At 42.5% G+C, this 22,687-nt stretch overlaps 1 protein-coding gene across 13 annotated transcripts in view; it reads left to right on the plus strand.

Moving 5' to 3' along the window:
• The window catches only part of ARHGAP28 (Rho GTPase activating protein 28), a 142,370-nt gene extending 133,716 nt beyond the window's left edge, over positions 1-8,654 (plus strand). For 12 of the 13 annotated variants that reach the window (XM_027960992.3, XM_042239677.2, XM_027960995.3 and 9 more), the window contains 3 exons: positions 640-764; positions 2,400-2,464; positions 4,811-8,654. In XM_027960992.3, the coding sequence (XP_027816793.1) occupies positions 640-764; positions 2,400-2,464; positions 4,811-4,905 (285 nt within the window). In that variant the 3' untranslated portion in view covers positions 4,906-8,654. Of the gene's footprint in view, positions 1-639; positions 765-2,399; positions 2,465-4,593 lie in introns of all 13 variants that reach the window. The other variant, XM_027960993.3, reaches the window with a different exon arrangement.
• The last annotated feature ends 14,033 nt before the right edge of the window (positions 8,655-22,687 follow it).

Genomic DNA, 22,687 nt, shown 5'->3' on the forward strand with positions numbered 1-22,687 from the left:
GATGACCATTCATTGCTGCTGACTAAAGAAACAGGTATATTTGAAAGGCACATTTTCAAATAGATCCTTAAATTTTCAGAAGGTTGACTTTCTTAAAAAAATTGAAATACAGAATCCTGCTTCAAGTAGGCCTATTCAGGACATTGTGCAAGAAAATGCACGGATAGAAACATTAGATCTCTGTCACAATCCAGTCTCACTTCCCTCGTGACTTATAAAAAATATCCATCTGTTTATCTGGCTGCACTGGGTCTTAGCGGTGGCATGCAGGCTCTTAGTCTTCATTGGAGCACACGGGATCTTCAGTTGCAGCAGGTGGGATCCAGTTCCCTGACCAAGGATCGAATGTGGGCCCTCAGCATTGGGAGCGCAGAGTCTTGGCCACCAGACCACCAGGGAAGCCCCCTCTCTTGTGACTTTAAGGCGTTATAGTGAGACCTAAGCCTGTAACAAAAGTAAAACCCCAGGTTAAGTTTGGTCATTAGCGAATCTCCTGTAAGAAAGGAAGCAGTGTTCTGTTCTGGCTCATGCCCCGTCATGTTCCCACGTTTCCCTCTTTTGGAACGCCACTGATTTCCGCGTCTCTTAAGTGCAATCGCTGAGTTTGACAGAACGTGCTGCCTTTTTCCTCCCTGGCAGTCCGACGTGCCAGAGGGCGTCATAAGGGTCCACGCGCCCCTTCTCTCCAAGGTGTCCATGGCCATTCAACTCAACAGTCAAACCAAAGTCAAAGACATACTGGCGAAATTTCAGTGTGAGAACAGGTAAGTAGATGTGAGAGTCTCTGTAAGGCAGATGGGCTTTTATCTGATGAGCAAATCTTTTATTTGAAAATGTGACCTTTTCGAAAAATTAGAGCCTGTTACTTTAAGGACTTCACCAGTAACTGAAGAATCAAAAGTAGAGAAAGAAATATACCGTAGAATTGTCAATAACAAAAGCTTTTTTTTTCCCAAGGAACTTCTACAATTGAGATTCTTAAATAGGTAGATTTTCTGTGTTGGTGGCTTCATTTACTCATTGAGCTTTACTTTTTATTTGGATAAAAATTTTAGCAAGTTACTTTTTATATATCTTGATAGATTTCCAGGAATATTGTTATTCCAGGCTCCACTGGGCTTTAACATGATTGTAACAAGTACAGTTTATGTAGTGGAGTGAACGTCATAAAACCTACTATCAATGAACCTTAGGATCAGAGTGATGTTGACAAAATATTTTTGCATGACCACCTTGAAAGTGTGAAGATGTTAGTTGCTCAGTCATGTCCGACTCTTTGTGACCCCATGGATTGTAGCCCGCCAGGCTCCTCTGTCCGTAGAATTCTCCAGGTAAGAATAATGGAGTGGATTGCCATTCCCTTCTCCAGGGGATCTTCCTGACCCAGGGGTCAAACCCAGGTCTCCTGCATTGCAGGCAGATTCTTTACTGTCTGAGCCATGTCTGCCTTAAGTCACCCTAAAGAACATTAAGTCATGGTAAATGTTGGAGGATAAGGACAAGGGCGGGTGTGGGGCTATCAGTGGGAACTAGGGGGACCACGTGGGGAAGGAAACACTGTAGCTTGATTGAATCCATGGGGCCCTTCTCTTGTGACATTGCACTCAGACATTGCAAGATGGGAAGAAGTACACAGGATGTGTCTGTATATTTTCTTATATCCACATACATACAGATCTACAACTATCTCAAATAAAATGTTTAATTAAACAAAGAGGGTGCATATCCTTCTCCCTCACAGGGGAGAGAGAGGATAGTCTGTAACCATGTCTGTAAGTAACCAGGCTGACAGTTCAAGGAACCGGAGCTCAGCAGTGGCCTTTTCAGACTCTTCTATCCTGGCAGCCTTGTCCAGGGTGGAAAATTAAAATTGGCCAATTATTTGCTCCAACTTGCTTTCGTTATCAGGCAGAGACATACAACAAAGTCAGCCTTAGTTTGCAAAGCCCTGGGCAGGCTTAGAAATGTGGCATGGGCTAAGGAGAGAGCCCCATCCGATTTTTGACAACTGCGGAAATGAGGCTGGACTGCCTTTGAACTGAGAGTAATGGCGGCCCACGACAAGGCAGTGTGAAGCCCCCAGCTGCTCCTTGGCCAGCCTTGACATGCCAGCAACAGTGTCCCCTCTCGAGTGGAGCTGACAGTGTGACAGTCGTGGATGGAAAGGCCGGGGCAGCTGTGGAGCCCAGCTGCATCCTTCTTCCTCTCTGCCTCAGACACTTCGCTGTGTCAAACAGACCAAAAAAAGCTTTTATCCTCCCTTCAGTCATCAGCATAATTTGGGGGGTGTATTCCACTCAAGGCAGAATGAATTGTTTGCTGCTATGGTACTTAATCCACAGGTTTACCTCAGAATCTCTGAAGAGGGTTGAAATTATATCGCTTTCTTCTTTTCTCAGTCATGGTTCATCAGAATGCATTAAGATCCAGAACCAAAGGCTATATGAAATCGGAGGTAATATAGGTAAGCATTTGTTGGTGATTTTTACTCCTACAGGCTCTGATTACTCTGTTGTTGTTCCGTCACTAAGTCGTGTCCCACTCTTTGTGAGCCCATAGACTGCAGCACGCCAGGCTTCCCTGTCCTTCACCATCTCCTGGAGCGGAGAAACTGAGTAATCTACTGATTACTCTGAGTAATGCTCTAAAGGAAACAGGATGCTATTATCGTGTTAATAAGAGATGGTAGGATGGCATCACTGACTCAGTGGACATGAGTTTGAGCAAATTCTGGGAGATAGTGAAGGACAGGGAAGCCTGGTGTGCTGCAGTCCAATGGGGTCGCAAAGAGTCAGACACGACTGAGCCACTGAACAACTGTGTTAATAAAAGCATATTTTACAAGTTTCTTAGATATAAAATCAAAATCAAAGTGTCTGTTTTTTTTTTTAAATTTCACATAAGAATAGTGTAACTTTCCTAAAAAAGTGTTCCTAAAATATTTTCAAATTTTACATGTAAATATTGTAGTTGACGTGGAGTAGGTTTCTGAGTCTTTAAAGATGACTCTGAAAGTTAGAGTGTCTCTGGAGATTCGGGCAAATGAAAGGAAAAGCTGTGGCGCTTCCAGAGTCTTGCCATCCTTTTGGTTGAAGTTCGCTGTTCAGCTCTCAGTCCAGGTTCATCCTCTTCCCCTGAGGGGACGGGAAGGAATAAAAAGAAAATTCCGTCCCCGCGCGTGTGCCCTTAGCTCCCTCTTGCCCCTCATGGTTGGGATGAAATCCTCATGCTCCTGTTCGTGGCCGGCGCGTCCCTCCTGCTGATGAGGGCTGTGGTCATCGTCCCCTCTGTGGTCAGCATTCCCCTCCCAAGCCCACCATTTCTCTCTGCATAAACATTTCTGTAACTCCGCCCATCTCCACACAACTCTCTCGACACCTTCCAGTCAACTCCCATTTCTCTGCAACGGCGGCTCCTTGAACTGGTCGTCTGTGCTCCAGTCTCTCCCCCTCCTTCTCTCCTGAAGCCGCTCCACTCAGGCTTTACCCCTCGACACTTCACCAGAATTGCTCTTTCGTCCAGGTCACCAGAGGACTCTCAGGTGTGAAATGCAGGGCTTCCTTCTGTCTTCATAATCACCCGAGTTGATCCTTCCCTCCTTTGAAAACAGTGCCCTCTTCCTTCGGTGTCCAGGGCCCCTGGGCGCCTGGCTCCCCCGCCCTCCAGCCCCGCTTCACAGGCTGCTCCTTCTGCGTGTCCTCTGCCTGTTACTCCTCATCCTCTCACCCTCTGAGTGCGGGGGATGGTTCTCTCTGCACTTGTCTCCGTGGTGAGCTCGTCTGTCTCCCTGCTCTGGAGGTATCTGGGTGCCGCCGTCTCTCAGGTTAACGTCCAGACTCACCTCGACACCCACCTTCACGCCTGGTCACCAGCGCATCTTGTCCTGGGCCTTCGCCTCTGCTCTGACTTGGGCGCAGAGCACCCTCCCTCAGATGGCCCTCTCCTCACTCCCTCACCTGGCAGGTGTTTGCTGCTGTATCAGCTTCTCACTGAGAGCTTCCTGGATGGGACCCTCTTTCTGCCTTCCTGGCTTTCTTGTTCTCTCACATCCTTATCATCATCGGGCTCACTTCCCATCATACTTTCTTATTTGCTAGTTGCCTTTTACCACTTTCAGAACATAAGCAAGAGGGCAGATATTTTTACGTGTCTGATGCATTGCTGTGGCCTCGCCCTTAGAATAATGCTCAACACCATAATGGCTCAAGAAATACTTGAAACTGAATGAATGAGTCAAGCAAGCAATGTAATCTTGGTATTTTTTTGAGACTTTAGTGCACATTTCAAACACACTGTACATAAGAATTTTCAAATGCATTTGCCCCTCTCTGTTGTTATTCCAGATCTTCTGCCCACAGGAGAGAAATGAAATGACCACTCCTAAAATAAAATTTCATGTTCATCCTTAGTCCTGGTCAAGGTACTATCTGTTAAAAAAAAAATCTAGAGGACATGTATTATCTCATAAATGATCATCAGTGATCATCATCAGATAAATGAGTAGATGCCTGAAACAGGTTCTTGCCATGTTGTTCTAATTGGTGTGGAATCTGGGGAGCAGTTTTCCTGGGCTTAGTCTGTTTTTTTCCACAGTGTCACATGGGGTTTATTTGGAGTACTTCACAGTCAGAAAGAAATAAAGAGGGAAGGAAGGTAGGTTGGCTGTGCTGGAAACTTTAAACTGAATCTGCTTTTGGCTGAGAGAATGATATTGGCCTTATTTGAGACTTGCAACACCCATACACACAAATAGGCCCATGCACAGAAGAGTGGCCTTTTGAAAACATTCTCCGATTTTCATTTCTTTTAGGACAGCACTGCTTGGATCCGGATGCTTATATATTGGATGTTTATCATGTGAATCCCCAGGCAGAATGGGTGATTAAACCCCAACAGAGTGTTTGAAATCACCCCCCAAGATGGCAGCTATCATGTATTACACACCAAGGAGTCCTACATTCAGTAGGGAAAAAACAAGCTTCTGACATGTCTGTCCCTAGGCCCTCTCGGTGTTTCTCAGCCCAACTGGTGTCTCCTGGAATTGCCAGCATGAATCGTGGAAGAGGAGCTGGTTGACCATCTGAGCTGAAGCCGTCTCATGGTGGTTCCTTGGTTAAGAGTGAAGGAAAGAGGGTGTGATCCTTCCAGAAGAAAGGCCAGCATAGAATATGGAGCTCTCATCATTTCTGATACTTTGACTCACAACAGAAATGAGCTTGGTCTTTACACCTGAGGATAAGAGGCACTTCTCGATATAGCAAATGCTGCCAAACACAAGAGGTGGAAGAGACTTTTTTATACCTATGTTTTATATATATATATATATATTTTGACCTTTTTGGACAAGAATGCCAGGAAAAAAAATTTCTTCTCTGAACAGTAATTTAGATCTCCTTTCCAAAGAGAATCTGTTTCCAAAGTCACACATACAGTATTGATGCTCTGGCTTGCTCCTGAATTGGAGGAGGAGGAACTTCTGTCTGCAGACCACTGTATTGTTACGTATGCTGTAGCATGCTGTGACTGTCTGCTTTCTGGTGCAAGTGAACATTTCTCATCATGGACTATTGAAAACGGATACTTGTAAAGCTTACTCTGTTATGAACACATAGTTAAGGTCAGATTTACAAAGGATTTTCTTGTGCTTCCGTAACGTTCAGTGTAGTCAGCAGTCCTGGAGCTTCTGTTTCTCATCATGATGATGGTGCTCAGTGAATAGCTCTCCATGTGCCAGGCCCAGATTGTCTTTCCTCCCCAAACAGATCATTTTTTAAGTTTCATGACTGTAGATAATCACTTCTGCAGCCCCAGTGTTCAAATGCAGAACTGCCTTTATCCCAATGCTCTTTATCCAAGAGTGCTGAAAAATACCATTCCATCCAGACTTCCTATGCTATAAAAACAGATTTTGTTTGTGTTCATCCATCATAGACTTGGCCAGGCCCCGTGGATTAGGATCAGGCTTTAGAATCAGATGCATGTTGGGTGACCTGAAAACTGCCTCGCTTCCAGAAGCCCACAGAGCCATTTTTCCAGGCCTGCAGTTGGTGAGAAAGCACAGTTCTCCACGATTCTGAGAGCAGATCTGACATGTGCTGAGGGATCAGGGAGCCCTGCCTTTCCTCTGGGGACTGCAGCATGGAGAAACGGGGATAAAGGTCTCACTTATCCCACATGTGTGCTTTGGATTAGAATCTACAGCTTGAGATTTTGACGAGCTTATGTGAGTTTTAATGAAATTTAACATCCAAATGACTCTCCCTTGCAGTTCAAACAATAGACAAAGTTGCTCACAAATGCAGAAAACATTTTATCTACTTGCATTGGTAGGTGGGTTCTTTACCACTAGTGCCACCTGGGAAGCCCTTTATCTTCTTACCAAGTCTCAGAACATAATGTGATGATAATTTAAGCCTATATTATAGAAGAAATCTTTTCCATGCTCATTATGCCTTGATATCTATAAAACCTTGATTTATATTCAACGTTCCCGGCCATTGGAGCTTTGTTACATTTTTGTGGAGAGCTAATATCCATTCATTTTGTTTATTTGAGAGTTTTTATTTCCTTTGCTTGAACACCCAGTGGAAGAAAAACATGCATTCTCTTGGTTTATATTTATTCCTATATTTCATCAGTTTTCAACGTATGGCTAACTGACAGCATGTGAGTTTGCATAATGAACTTTGAGGGTCTAAGAAAATGCAGTTATCATTCTTGCAATTCAAACAACAGGAGTAAGCATTTTACTCCGTGTATTAGTTGCTAAGTTCCAAGACAAAAGATGGCTGTAACTGATGCACACATACAAGGAAGTTCTTCAAATTAGGTGCCTTAGACTTCTGTGTATATATTAAAACAATAACTGGTTTTTCGAACTGAATTTCCTTTAGAATAAATTCTGTTGTGTTTAGAAAATTCACCGACCTAGCCAATTTTTATTTTTAATTTTTCATTTCAGAATTTTTATTTCTTTTGACTGAAAACACATTAGTACTGGTGGAAGACTTCTAAAAGTTTTAAGATTTACCCCATTAGTCATTAGTTTTAAATAAACGGCTAACAAGTTTCTGAATTTCTTATCCTTTGATGTGGGTAAGATGTGACACCATTTAGATATCAAAGGCTCAGCCCAGTCAATAATCTTAATCACTTCACTGCCTTCAAGGGTGTGTGACAACTTTAAAATAACTATAAAATATGGAAGCCCATGTCAGTACCAATATATTGGATGTAACTTGACTTCTTAGTCATAGAATTAACTAACTGATCAGAGAAGAATTTCTGGTAGACAGACACAAACTAATTTTTCTGAGGTTAAAAAAGTTCTTTTTACTGATTTTATTACTTTTTTTAAACTTAAGTTTATTCTTAATGAATAAACAAACCCGTACAACTAAAACTCAAAAATGCTAGTCACCTAAGTGTTGAGAAAACGATCTTTGCCTTATGAAGAGTTGTTTTTGCAATAGTTACAGTCATCTGTAAAAACGAATAGTGTTAAGGCAGACATGAATAGTGTGTCTGCAACCAAGAGTCACACCCTGGGCTTCTAAATTCCGTTCTTGGAAGCTTCCACCTCACCTTGTCCCATGTGCTCTTGGTGTGCAGTTAGGAAAATGACATCTAGGAGAGCGTTAGAAAAAGTTAACGTTTTAGGAATGCTTATTCAGAAAAAAACCCTAGAACGGGCTCCTTCTTGCCTCCAGTCTATAAAAGAAGATTCCTTTGCTAAACAACTCCCTTGAGGATATGATTCTTCAGGAGACTGAACAGTGAATTCAGTGAGTTCAAGGGGAGATCTTTGAACAAACTGGAATATTAATCTCTTTACAATGTATATACAGTATAAACTACCTCACTTGTCTTTCCTGGAGGGGGAAAAATGACAGACGTTAACAATTTTTGTTACAAATGGTCCCTGATCTTATTATTTAAGTCACTTCAGTTAGCTTTCAATGTACATTTAATAATATGCATTTAATGATGTAAAATATTTTTAGCAAAAGCTTTAAAACCAAAAATACTCTGTAATTGTGATGTGTGTTGTAGAGGCTGAGAGAATCTGTCCTTTAGTCGTCGTCTCGTGTGTTTAACCAAGTGGAGTCACAGGTTTTCAAATGTAGGAATTTACTTCATCAAATTTCATGCATTTTCAACTGTTTTCCCCACATTGCACTTGACTGAAAGTCACGTGAGATTAAAGTGCCCCTTCTTTCTATCAAACATATTTCAACTGTTTTACAGAAATGTATTACACATGTGAAAGGAATATATATTCTGGGGCTCTGTAGTTTCTATTTTCTGTCTGGCACTTTTAGCTGTTTGTTTGTTTGGTTTTTTTTTTTTTCATAAACATGTCACTTAATAAAAAATAATATGACATGGATTAAAATGTTTCAGACACTTTTCAACAGTTGTACGCATACACACACTACCTTAATTTTAAAATGACATCTTTTCTTTCAGGTATTTTCCAGCTGTTCTTGGAAATGATGTGATTTGATTGAAAAGTCATGTTGTCCCTAGGATGCCAGTTTTTTATGTTGTCTCCCATCTCAAGAGTTAATGTTCTTTTATCCTGTCAGCTTCATTGCCAAGTATAATATGTATGTTGCATTTTATTCATAAAAATAAAGAGGAAAAAACCAAAAGCATTATCATAAGATTTCTTATGTTCAACTAGTCCGAAAACACCATGGTGCTGGTGAAAGAAAAAGAGCCTTAAAGTCAGAAGGTTTGTGTTTTGAGCCCAGTCTCTGCCATCTATCATAAATAGTGATGTTATAGGCACTGGGGTAATGGTGGATGTTTGTGCAAAGCTATTTACTAAACTTGTTTGAGTTACTGCCTTTTAATATGTGCTTTTTATAATATATATATAGTTTCAATAGATACAGAAAAGAATATTTGACTCATTCATGATTTTTTTATACTTAATATTTTACCATATACCAAAGGCAAGAAAAATAGCAATAAAAAGGCATAAAGATTAGAAGAGATAAAATAGTCTCCATCTGCAAATAATATGGTCATTTATATACAAAAGCCTAAGGTATCTTCAACTATTAGGACTAATAAGATGATTTAGCAAGGTCATGGCGTACAAGATTATTATATAAAAATCAGGTTGGGAAAAATATAATTGTAAAGCATATATTTAACAAAGGACTGATATTCAGGCTATATTAAGAACTCATTAAAAAAAAAAAAAAAGGCGGGCAACCTAATTTCTTTAAATGGGGGAAGACTTGAATAGATGCTTCACGAAAGGAAATAAATCGCCAGTAACCACGTGTTTAAAATGCTCAGCATCGTGTGCCACTGGGGGGATGCAGATTAAATCCACGTTTCATGCTCCATGGTTGATGAAGCTGTCATCCCAGGCCCCCGGTTAGTTGCTCCGAGGACTCTCCCTTCCCATGGCTCTCGACTGGGGAGTGTGTGCTCTCTCTGCTGGCCGTCCTGGAAGGTTCTCACCCTGCCTGAGCCCAGCTGCCATCTCTTCGACTAGATCAATGTGGAATCTGGCTGGCTGTTAACAAGTGACGAAGTACATTAGCTCAGTTCCAAAGATCTCTGCCAAATAGGCTTTGACAGCAGAGCACACGAGCAGATGGAAAAGAATCTGGAGTTCCTGGGGTGCTGGGGGGCCCCCAGATCTGCTTGTCTCATCTTCCCAGCAAGAAATGACACCTTTCCTGACAGGCCAGACAGATCTTGGGGGAGGGGGGGCCATCGGCAAAGGTTCATCTGAGTTTTATCAACTAATAATCACATGTGGACTCTACACATTGTCATCTTATTCATGAACTTTAATGCCGTAACAGTTCATTCTCAGCAGTTGCTCTGCATTTGTACAACGTGTTTATTACGGCACAGCAGTGGGCTTTGCTGTGGTTCTTGGCTCCATGTACTCAGATGACAAACTGGGAACAGGCTTTTCTACCACGTAACCCTCACCACATCACAGTACAATGGGACAGCAAACACTTAGCCATAGAAGGAGATAATTGATCATCTGGATCCACAAGGTTTTAAGCAAATATATCATTATTTTGGCCACCTGATGCGAAGAGCCGACTCATTAGGAAAGACCCTGGTGCGGGGAAAGATTGAGGGCAGGAAGAGAAGGGGGAGACAGAGAATGAAGATGGTTGGATGGCATCGTCGACTCAATGAACATGAGTTTGAGCAAACTCTGGGAGACAGTGAACAAAAGGGAAGCCTGGCGTGCTGCAAGCCATGGGGTTGCAAAGAGTTGGACACGACTGAGCAACGGAACAACAACCGTTAATGAAAAGGCAAGCCACATATTGAGAGAAAATTGTGTGTGTGTGTGTGTGTCAAATGCACATGTGACACCCAGGCTATGTAAAGAACTCTTAACATACACTGCCAAAGCTCAAGAGTAAAAAAGAAAAAAGTGGGAGGAGGCGGGTACTTCCCCAGTGGTTAGGAAGCCACATTGCGAGGGACGCAGGTTCGATCCCTGGTTCGGGAACTAAGATCCCAAATGCTGCAGAGCAACTAAGCTAGAGCGCCACAACTGGAGAGTCCATGCACTGCAAGAAAAGACCCTGCGTGACCCAATGAAGACCCCACGTGCTGCAACTGAGACCTGACGCAGCAAATACTTAAAAATAAAAGACAACTCATGTTTTTAAATGGCCGAAAGACTTGAACTAACATTCTGCCAAAGTATAGAAATGGTCGCCATACCTGGCAAGGTACTCAACACTATCAGCCCTCAGGAAAATGATAATTAAACTACAGTGTAATAGCACTATGTAAACACAAGAATATCCCTGTTAGTAACTGGCATTTTCATTGCTGGTGGGCGTGTGAAATGGGAGAACCACTTTGCAAAACTGGTAGAATAGTACAAGGATAATCAATCACACACCTACCTTACGTGGCCACAGACACCACAGTGGTGGCCTCTTGTGGGATTGGCTAGAGACGGGCATGAGGTAGCTTTCTGGATTCTCCATGAGAAGGCCCAGCCCACTTGGCAGGCTTTCCTGGTACTCCACACTGGGGCCCCTTTGTTTCCATAGGCAACTTAGGACAGCTGTGCCCACGCCCCACCCACCCCATCTCCACCCTTCCCCTTACCACAGTGAAAGCACTTTGCAAGCTGGGCTGTCATTCCTCAAGTGCTGCCATGACAGATCCTGCAAAGATCTTAAAGCCTTCTCATCCCTTTCTACCCCACTGCACCCCAACACAGCCCTTGCTTTTATAGTGTTTTAACTAGAGTAGGAAATGGCAACCCACTCCAGTACTCCTGCCTGGGAAATCCCATGGACAGAGGAGCCTGGTGGGCTACAGTCCATGGGGTTGCAAAGACTTGCACACGACTGAGCATACACATAGCAAACAAGGTACACGTGTGCTTCTTGATGCAAACAATTTTAATAGAGCGTTGTCTTCATTTTCATCTTCACAAACTGTTCACACTTAATAGAGTTCACACTTAACTGATAAATATTTGTTGATAAATGGATGTTCGACTTTTCACCATGTGTCATGTCCTCAATACCGTGAGTCGTGTTAAAGACAGCTGCCCAGACTGAGGGAATAGCTGCACACACTGAGGGAATAGAAAATGAATGCCTTACCCTAGAAACCCGAATTGTTGGGCCCTAACCTCAGGATCAAAGAAGCAGCCTTTGTATTCTGGAGCTTTGACACAACGTTATACCAGTTATACCAGGTCCTTTAGTGGTATTTCTTGAGACCCATTCACAATATTGACAAGCAATAAAAGGACTTAAGAAAACTGGAATTGAACACAACCTCCCTCCTCCTCTGCTCCTTTCATTTTGAAATCTGGGTGATTGCCACCCACCAGCATCCTTTCTTCCTCCAGGACACATTTCCCCTCCAGGAGCTTAGGAGAAAACAGTCAAGCTGCTTGGGCAATGTCAGGATAAAATGAGAGTATCAGCCAAATTGACTACTGCAGGGAAATTGGAAGGAAAACGAAAATGAACAAAGATTCGGTGAAAAATATATAACACACAGGAGAATTTTTTAAAAAGGAGGGGAGTCTGGGGTGCAATTGTAATTGGTCATATTTTTTCCCCCTAATTGAGGAATTCAACTAACCAGCATTTTATTGAAGATTTTCACATCTAGGTCCAAAAGAAAAATTGGCCTGTAATTGTCTTATAATTTCCTTACCTTGTTTTGGAGTCGGAGTTACCGCCGACTTGCCCAATGGGTAGAGTCGCTTTCCTGTTTCCTGTTTTTGTCTTCAACTTTGTAGCAGTGTGTGAGGTGTTTCAGGGAGGAGTAGGCGGGAGGGGCTGCAAAGGGGCAGGGGGAAACTTCAGGGGTAGTGGGTGTGTTCTTTATCCTGAATGAGGTGATGATTATGAGGATGGATACATACAATCAAGGTCATCATGCTGTACGCTTTAAATATTAATATGTGCTATCAAGTTTATCATATGTCAGTGACACCTCAATGAACCTGTAAAAAAAAAAAAAAAAACAACAGCGACATACACTCAGGCCTAGGCTCTGAGCTTGGGTTCCCACACGTGTGCCCCAGTTTCCCCGGGACTGGACCCTAGGAAACAGCTAGGCCTCACCCCTGCTGCCCATGCCTGGAAAGTGGTACCCAGCAGGAAATGTGGGGATGACATTTAAATTGTGAGGCCGCCCAGAAGGACAGTCAATATCTCCTGTGCAAAAATGATGATTTTCACTGGAGATATTCCCAGAAGGAGACTGAGTCTTCCTGTGAAACTTCCCAGGAGGCCAGAGCCCCCACGGTTCCCCAGTCAATGACTCCAAGGTCGGTGTGAAGGAGCGCATGCCACCTCATCTCTTGAGTGGGTCGTGGCTGGGATTCCAGGGGTCGCATCATAGCCAACACTGGACAGTAGCAGTAACAGAAATGGTTCACAGAGGTTTCTGGAGTCCTTGGACCCATAGCCTGTTGGGACATGATAGGGGAAAAGAAGTTTTACTTAAGCCTTCCCTGGGGTCCCAGATGAATGGAACCACTGGGCCAGGGTTCCTCTCTGGAGCACTAATGATCTGAAGTCACAAGCCCCAGGTTCTGTAAGAAGAATTATCAAAGCAGCTTCAGTAATATAAAGTGGGGATGAAATGCCAGAGAGAAGGAACCCTCGTCTGATCTGCCTGCAGTGATGGAAGCGTCAAAGGAGAGGAAATTTCTGCTACATTTGATGCCTAGAGAGGGCTTCTGATTATTGCCACAATTCTTGAGAAATCACCCAGTTGGGTAAGGTCACTGGACAGGTGCCTTGCAACCTTCAGGAAATAACAACAAAAGCACAGTCTCCTTGCAAAGTGACTCAGGGTTCAACGTGCTCTTTGGAGATAATGGCCCCCAACTGCCAGGATGGCTTGCTGGAGAGCTTGAGCCACCTTAACAAACTTCAGGCCCCAAGAAGGCTAATCTCTCAACAATGTTTCTCAGACAAAAATCAGCTTTCATACTTTTAAAAATGGTTTTTCCAGTGGTCATGTATGGATGTGAGAGTTGGACTGTGAAGAAAGCTGAGCGCCAAAGAATTGATGCTTTTGAACTGTGGTGTTGGAGAAGACTCTTGAGAGTCCCTTGGACTGCAAGGAGATCCAACCAGTCCATTCTGAAGGAGATCAGCCCTGGGATTTCTTTGGAGGGAATGATGCTGAAGCTGAAACTCCAGTACTTTGGCCCCCTCATGCGAAGAGTTGACTCATTGGAAAAGACCCTGACGCTGGGAGGGATTGGGGGCAGGAGGAGAAGGGGACGACAGAGGATGAGATGGCTGGCATCACTGATTTGATGGACATGAGTCTGAGTGAACTCCGGGAGTTGGTGATGGACAGGGAGGCCTGGCGTGCTGCGATTCATGGGGTCGCAAAGAGTCGGACACGACTGAGCAAATGAACTGAACTGAACTGAACTGAAAAGTAGGTGGGGCGGGGTGGGGCAGGCAAGGGAGTTTTCCCATTTTGTGTTCTCCTGCATGTCACCTTGGGTAGCACTGCTAGACATAGTCCTGGCCTCCCTCTTGGGAGATGGCCCAGCATACCAGGGGCATCTGCAGCCATGTCTTAATGCAAAAAAATTTTTTTTGTTCCAGCCTCTCTCTCTTCTCCATATGGGACTCCTGTTATTCTATGTTAGAGTTTAGAAGTTATCTACCTGACACTGGTGTGTTGTTTTTGTGTTTATTTTTCAGCCTTTCATCTCTATTTAATTTGCTGAATAATTTTCATTATTTTGTTTTCAGGTTTACTCAACCTTTCCTTTATTATCTGCATTCTGATCTTGAGTCCATCCAGTGATTTTTTTTTCACTTCTGATATTATATTTTTCAGTTCAGTAATTTTCAGTTGCTTCCTTTTTCTATTTTCCATTTATCTGCTGAGAATTTTTTTTTTGTCATTACATTCATTTCAAATGTGTTTACTCTGACCTTATGTAGCATAGATATAATCACTGCTTTGAGGTCTTTGTCTAATAATTTCATTTTGAGGTTGGCATCTTTTCCCCTTGAGAATTGGTCCTATTTTCCTGGTTGGATGTGTGTAGAAAGATTTTGAATCGTATCCTGGATATTGTGAATGTGCTATAGATTCTGGGTCCTATTATAAGTCACTGAGGAATTGTTGATGTTTTGGATTTTGGTAAGAAATTGACTAGGTTGTGTTCAGACCATAAGTTCTCTCCCATTTTCTGTTGGTTATAGCAATTAAAACACACACATGGATGCATACCTTTCAGTTGACTTTGGGAACTGCTATAAGAGTCAGCAATAATTCATTGATTTGCCTTCTCACTTTGTCAGTTCAGGATTCCTCTCCTTTCTCCCCACTCCCAACATTACTCAATTCTAATATAACAGTGAAAGGAGGAAAAAGTATTCTCTCTTAGGTTAGCCTGTTAAGAAGTGCTTTCTTCAGTTTACTTCTGATCTCACCTAGAAGACTGAGAGACTTTCGCAGTTTTCCAAGTTTGAACATTTTTTTCCAGCCGGACTTAGTGAGTGTTAACGTGCCAGATGATTTTCTACTTCTTGCCCTTCTCACTCATATTTCTTCTTAAACTCCATGATCAATTTAATCAAACTTCAAGAACACACAATTACATTTAAATCACACACAGGCTTCTCTGTCCATGGGATTCTCCAGGCAAGAATACTGGAATGGGTTGCCATTTCCTCCTCCAGGGGAATTTTCCCAACCCAGGGATCGAACCCAAGTCTCCTACATTGCCTGCATTGCACAGAATCTTTACCCACTGAGCCACTCGGGAAGCCCCACTGACTTCCTCACCACACCTAAATCCTGTTTACCTTTCTAGGCTGGTTGCAAAGGCCCCATTGTAACCTCTGCTGTGTCTGTACTTCACAAGCTCCCATCTGCTCGACTGACTGACGTTCTTTCCCTAAATCTCCTCTTCTGACCACCTAATGGGGACACAGCGCAATGCTCTTCCATTTTTATCAAAGCTTTTACTGTCTTTTTATTCATAACAGACAATCACATTTGGATTTTGGACACATGCTAAAAATTAAATTATTGATGAAATGCTGGATGCTTATAACGGTTCGGGCTAAAACAAACTGCCATAAACTTTACTCTTTCATGTTTATGAAATTCTTCTAATTATGTAAACAGAAACCACAGCTTTTCAATATTGAAGATGGAGTTTGTGTTGTAATACTTTATAATTATTACACACTCCATATAATCTGAGAAGAAAGTATCATTTCTAAATTTTGTTACTCAGAAAAAAATTCTCTCCATTATGTTTTTACTCAAGTCCTTGCTTCAGACAGCAGCAATGGGTCCCTTTGCTGGACACTGAAAGAGTTTGAAAGGAACATGAGCTATGCCTTTGTCACCGTTTGAAAAAAAAATCCTGATATTTTTGGCATATCAGAGTATATTATGCTTAACATTTCACTACATATTATGAAAACTGTTAAGCCTATAGAACTTCTTTTGGGAATATCTTGCAAAAGAGGCTTACTCCGCCATTTGTTTTATGCTTATTAGATGGCTCAGAGGAATTACGTTTGCAAAGAACTTTTGAAATTTATATGAAGAGCTACACTGCTGAGGTATTTTTAGAAAAAATGACAAACTAATATTCAGCTCAACAATTATCTACTAATAATCTCCCATAGGCCCTAATTATGTTAGCTTTGAGAGAAATGCCCAAGAAATATCTGACACAATGTAGCCCTTACAGGAGTTGTGGGCCAATTAGATTGTTGAGACACACATGCTGTCTGAGGGGGGAAATGAGCATAAATAAGAACCACTAAAACCAAAACCACTAATTTGAAAAGATATACGCACTCCTCTACAGCATTGCAATATAACGATCATTTATAATATCCAAGATACAGAAAAAGTTAAAAATGGGAAAGTAAAAAAAGTAAAAAGTAGGAAGTCAAGAAACACTTGGAGTAACAGGCAAATTAGGCCTTGGAGTACAGAATGAAGCAGGGCAAAGGCTAATAGAGTTTTGCCAAGAGAATGCACTGGTCATAGCAAACACTCTCTTCCACCAACAAAAGAAAAGACTCTACACATGGACATCACCAGATGGTCAACACCAAAATCAGATTGCTTATATTCTTTGCAGCCAAAGATGGAGAAGCGCTATACAGTCAGCAAAAACAAGACTGGGAGCTGACTGTGGCTCAGATCATGAGCTCCTTATTGCCAAATTCAGACTTAAATTGAAGAAAGTAGGGAAAACCACTAGACCATTCAAATATGACCTAAATCAAATCCCTAACGATTGTACAGTGGAAGTGAGAAATAGATTTAAGGGACTAGATCTGATAGACAGAGTGCCTGATGAACTATGGATGAAGATTCATGACATTGTATAGGAGACAGGGATCAAGACCATCTCCAAGAAAAAGAAATGCAAAAAAGCAAAATAGCTGTCTGAGGAGGCCTTACAAATAGCTGTGAAAACAAGAGAAGCAAAAAGCAAAGGAGAAAATGAAAGATACATCCACTTGAGTGCAGATTTCCAAAGAATAGCAAGGACAGATAAGAAAGCCTTCCTCAGAGATCAATGCAAAGAAATAGAGGCAAACAATAGAATGGGAAAGACTAGAGATCTCTTCAAGAAAATTAGAGACACCAAGGGAATATTTCATGCAAAGACGGGCTCAATAAAGGACAGAAATGGTATGGACCTAATAGAAGCAGAAGATGTTAAGAAGAGGTGGCAAGAATACACAGAAGAACTATACAAAAAAGATCTTCACGACCCAGATAATCATGATGGTGTGATCACTCACCTAGAGCCAGACATCCTGGAATGTGAAGTCAAGTGGCCCTTAGAAAGCATCACTACGAACAAAGCTAGTGGAGGTGATAGAATCCCAGCTGAGCTATTTCAAATCCTAAAAGAGGATTCTGTGAAAGTGCTGCACTCAACATGCCAACAAATTTCGGAAACTCAGCAGTGGCCACAGGATGGGAACAGATCAGTTTTCACTCCAATCCCTAAGAAAGGCAATGCCAAAGAATGCTCAAACTACCACACAACTGCACTCATCTCACACACTATTAAAGTAATGCTCAAAATTCTCCAAGCCAGGCTTAAGCAATACGTGAACCATGAACTTCCAGATGTTCAAGCTGGATTTTAAAAGGCAGAGGAACCAGAGATCAAGTCACCAACATCCGCTGGATCATTGAAAAAGAGAGTTCCAGAAAAACATCTATTTCTGCTTTATTGACTATGCCAAAGCCTTCGACTGTGTGGATCACAATAAACTGTGGAAAATTCTGAAAGAGATGAGAATACCAGATCACAATAAACTGTGGAAAATTCTGAAAGAGATGAGAATACCAGACCACTTGACCTGCTTTTTGAGAAATCTGTATGCAAGTCAGGAAGCAACAGTTATAACGGGACATGGAACAACAGACTGGTTCCAAATAGGAAAAGGAGTACGTCACGGCTGTATATTGTCACTCTGCTTATTTAACTTATATGCAGAGTACATCATGAGAAACGCTGGACTGGGAAAAACACAAGCTGGAATCAAGATTGCCAGGAGAAATATCAATAACCTCAGATATGCAGATGACACCACCCTTATGGCAGAAAGTGAAGAAGAACTAAAGAGCCTCTTGATGAAAGTGAAAGAGGAGAATGAAAAAGTTGGCTTAAAGCTCAACATTCAGAAAACAAAGATCAAGGCATCAGGTCCCATCACTTCATGGCAAATAGATGGGGAAACAGTGAAAATAGAGGCTGACTTTATTTTTGGGGGCTCCAAAATCATTGCAGATGGTGATTGCAGCCATGAAATTAAAAGACACTTACTCCTTGGAAGGAAAGTTATGACCAACCTAGACAGCATATTCAAAAGCAGAGACATTACTTTGCCAACAAAGGTCCGTCTAGTCAAGGCTATGGTTTTTCCAGTAATCATGTATGGATGTGAGAGTTAGACTATAAAGAAAGCTGAGTGCTGAAGAATTGATGCTTTTGAACTGTGGTGTTGGAGAAGACTCTTGAGAGTCCCTTGGACTGCAAGGAGATCCAACCAGTCCATCCTAAAGGAGATCAGTCCTGGGTGTTCATTGGAAGGACTGATGTTGAAGCTGAAACTCCAATACTTTGGCCACCTGATGCAAAGATCTGACTCACTGGAAAAGATCCTGATGCTGGGAAAGATTGAGGGAGGAGGAGAAGGGGAAAACAGAGGATGAGATGGTTGGATGGCATCACCGAGTAAATGGGCATGAGTTTGAGTAGGCTCTGGGAGTTGGTGATGGACAGGGAGGCCTGGCGTGCTGCAGTCCATGGGATCACAGAGTCGGACACGACTGAGCAACTGAACTGAACTGAACTGAACTGATATATATACAGCGCAATACTGTGCTGTGCTTAGTCGCCATCATAGCCAATTCTTTGTCACCCTATGGACCATAGCTCGCCAGGCTCCTCTGTCTATGGGATTCTCCAAGCAAGAATACTAGAGTGGGTTGCCATGCCTCCTCCAGGGGATCTTCCCATCCCAGGGATCAAACCCAGGTCTCCCGCATTACAGGCAGATTCTTTACCATCTGAGCCACCAGGGAAACCCCAACGCAAAACTATTCAGCCGTTGAAAAAGAAGGAAAACCTGCCCTTTGCACAGCATGAGTGGAATTAGAGGGTATTATGCTTAGTGAAATAAGTCAGACAGAGAAAGACAAATACTGTTTGATAGATAAACAACACAGCTTGCATTGTGAGAAGAGTCCCAGGCCAGTCCATAATCCAGCCAGCCAGTTGAAACACCTACCTTCAGACTGTCTCACCAGTCTCTCAAATTCAATACATTCAGAGCTTGTGTTTACCGCCTATCTGTGGAACTGCCATTCTCATTGTCCAAGCTCCCTGCTTGAGTCTCATAATCTTTTACTGCCTAAAGCTAACGCGTTGCTGGAGCCTCCAACATTCCTATACAATTCTCTTGTCTTTATCCCTGCCGTGGAATCGGTTGCCACTCAATCAGTGCTGCTCAACTGGCAGACTCAGGCTGCCCTTTCCAGCTAGCTTATGATTTCAAATGCACCATTTCATCACAACACGCTCCTAATGGAAAGCTCAGATGCTTCATAAGGCATGGCATCCAGTCTCCTTCCTACCAGCTTAAGTGTTGCACTCTCCAAGGTTAGACCCAATCCCCTCTGTTCTCTCTCCACCTGCTCGTCCCCCTGCCCACCTCCTAATATTCCCATCAGTCCGCTTTCCTTCAGCGGGGCGGCTTGGACCCATGTGTCATGCCTCCATACTGCCCCTCTAGCTTTGAACACCACCTTGCATAAGAAGTGTTCATTGCTGTCATGTCTGATTCTTTGCAACCCAATAGACTATAGCCCACCAGGCTCCTCTGTCCACGGGGATTCTCCAGGCAAGAATACTGGAGCGAGTAGCCATTCCCTTCTCCAGGGGATCTTCCAGATGCAGGGATCAAACCTTGCAATCTCTCGCATTGCAGGCAGATTCTTTACTGTCCGAGCCAGCAGGGAAGCCTGTGCTTAGGAAAGCACTTAGTACGCTGGCTGCTACTACTGTGTATTCTGCAAAGCCCAGTTCCAGCTGCCTCTGTCAACCTTCCCAGATCTGTCTTTCACTTGGTACCACAATTTAGCCCTTGATTTATAGTGTTCTAAGGTGAGAATACATGTGCCTTCTGGTCCAGCATTTCTAACAGAGCATTTAATCATTTTCATTGCAATTTCTGATTTGGACACTAAATTGGCCCTTAATTCCCAAGCCTGTGTTGGATGTGGTTGTTCCATATCCAGCCACGAGTGTATCATTCCTAATTACGATGCATCCTCTTAGAGGTGGTGGCACAGACAGACAATACAGGAAAATGAATAAGGTGTTATATAAATCAGGCCTCTCAGAAAGGTTATACCAGCTGTGTTAAATGCATTGGTTAGTTTTTTTATTCTTGTTCCTGATGTTTAATAAAGCATGTCTTTAAACCAACTGATTTTTGTACATTCTGCTGGCAAATGTGACTGAAGATTAAATTTCACTAAGGTCGATGTTATTGGTTTATTCAGATGTTCTCTACATCAATTTTAATAATATTTCCAAATATAGATCTTTTTGCGGTTGTTGGCATAACCACATTTTACAGGTGGAAAACTGAAGCTTAAAAATTGCACTGGATACTATGGGGAAAAACATATGGAGGTTCCTCAAAAAATTAAAAATAGACTTACTGTGTGATCCAGTAACTCCACTTCTGGGTCTCTACCCTAAAATGGTGAAATTAGGGACTCCGAGAACTATTTGTATGCTCATATTCGCAGGAGCATTATCCACAATAGCCAAAAGGTAGAAGGAACCCCATGTTCATTGATGGATGAATGAATAAACAAAAATATGGTATATGAGTCGACAAACAATAAATGCTGGAGAGGGTGTGGAGAAAAGGGAATGCTCTTGCATTGTTAGTGGGAATGTAAATTGATACAGTCACTATGCAAGTTGGTACGGAGAGTCCTTAAAAAACTAAGAATAAAACCACCATACAACTCAGCAATCAATCCCACTCCTAGGCATATACCCTGGTGGCTCAGACGGTAAAGCATCTATCTACAATGCAGGAGGCCTGGGTTTGATCCCTGGGTTGGGAAGATTACCTGGAGAAGGAAATGGTAACCCATTCCAGTACGATTGCCTGGAAAATCTCATGGATGGAGGAGCCTGGTAGGCTACAGTCCATGGGGTTGCAAACAGTCAGATGTGACTGAGTAACTTTACTTTCTTTCTTTCATTTAGGCATATACCCTGAAGAAAACAGGGTTGAAAAATACACATCTATCCCATTGTTCATTGCAGCACTATTTATAATAGCTAGAACATGGAAGCAACCTAGACGCCCACTGACAGATGAATGGATAAAGAAGTTGTGGTCCATATACACAATGGAATATTACTCAGCCATAAAAAGGAATGCATTTGAGTCAATTCTAATGAGGTGGATGAACCTAGAATCTATTATACAGAGTGAAGTGAGTCAGAAAGAGAAAGGTAAATATCATATTCCAACGCACATACATGGAATCTAGAAAAACGGTTCTGAAGAATTTATTTTCAGGGCAGCAATGGAGAAACAGACATAGAGAATAGACTTATGGACATGGGGAGAGGGGAGGAGAGAGTGAGATGTATGGAGAGAGCAACACGGAAACTTACATTACCATATGTAAAATAGATTGCCAATGGGAATTTGCTGTATGGCTCAGGGAACTCAAACAGGGGTTCTGTATCAACCGAGAGGGGTGGTGTGGGGAGGGAGCTGGGAGGGAGATTCAAAAGGGAGGGGATTTATGTATACCTATGGCTGATTCATGTTGAGGTCTGACAGAAAACAATAAAGTTCTGTAAAGCAATTATCCTTCAATAAAAAATAAATTTAAAATATGGAAATTACTCAGCCTTAAGAAAGGAAGGACACTAACACATACTCCATCGTGGATGATCCTACAGGACCTTATGCCATGAAAAATAAGCCAGTCACAGACCGACCAATGCTGAATGATTCCAGTGACTCAAGTCGTCAGACCCATGCACACAGGAAGAAAAATGGTGGATGCCAGGAGCTGGGGAGAGAGGGCAGCTGGGAATTAGTATTTAATAGGTACAGAGCTTGTTTTGCAAGATGGAGTGAGTCTTGGAACTGGATGGTGGTGACGGTTGTACAACAGCGTGAATGTACCTCATGCAGAGAACTGTACACTTAAAAACAGTTAAAACAGTAAGGGCTAACTAGCTATCTAGTTATGATGCCACTTCTGTTTTTAATCTTGCAAAATGCTCTGTTCGGTTAGGTCCTCTCAGAACAAAGCTTTGTCTAGACCAGGCTCTGTCTTCCCGTGTTCCCTTTGCTTTTTGACTTGCTGGAGTCTATTTAACGTGCTTATGTGGCAAACAGTTGGTGCCCTCTGCTGGAATAGAACCAACAGTATTACTTGTTCATTGTAGAAATTGGAGCTTAAATTCTTGATAAAGAAATGAAAGTATTCATGTTGTTGTTTAGTTGCTAAGTTATGTCCGACTCTTTTCTCAACCCCATCGACTGTAGCCGGCCAGGCTCCTCTGTCCCTGGGATTGCCCAAGCAAGAATACTGGAGTACGTTGCCATTCCCTTTTCCAGGGGAT

Source organism: Ovis aries, chromosome 23 (assembly GCF_016772045.2).
Source record: "Ovis aries strain OAR_USU_Benz2616 breed Rambouillet chromosome 23, ARS-UI_Ramb_v3.0, whole genome shotgun sequence".
NCBI classification, from domain to species: domain Eukaryota; kingdom Metazoa; phylum Chordata; class Mammalia; order Artiodactyla; family Bovidae; genus Ovis; species Ovis aries.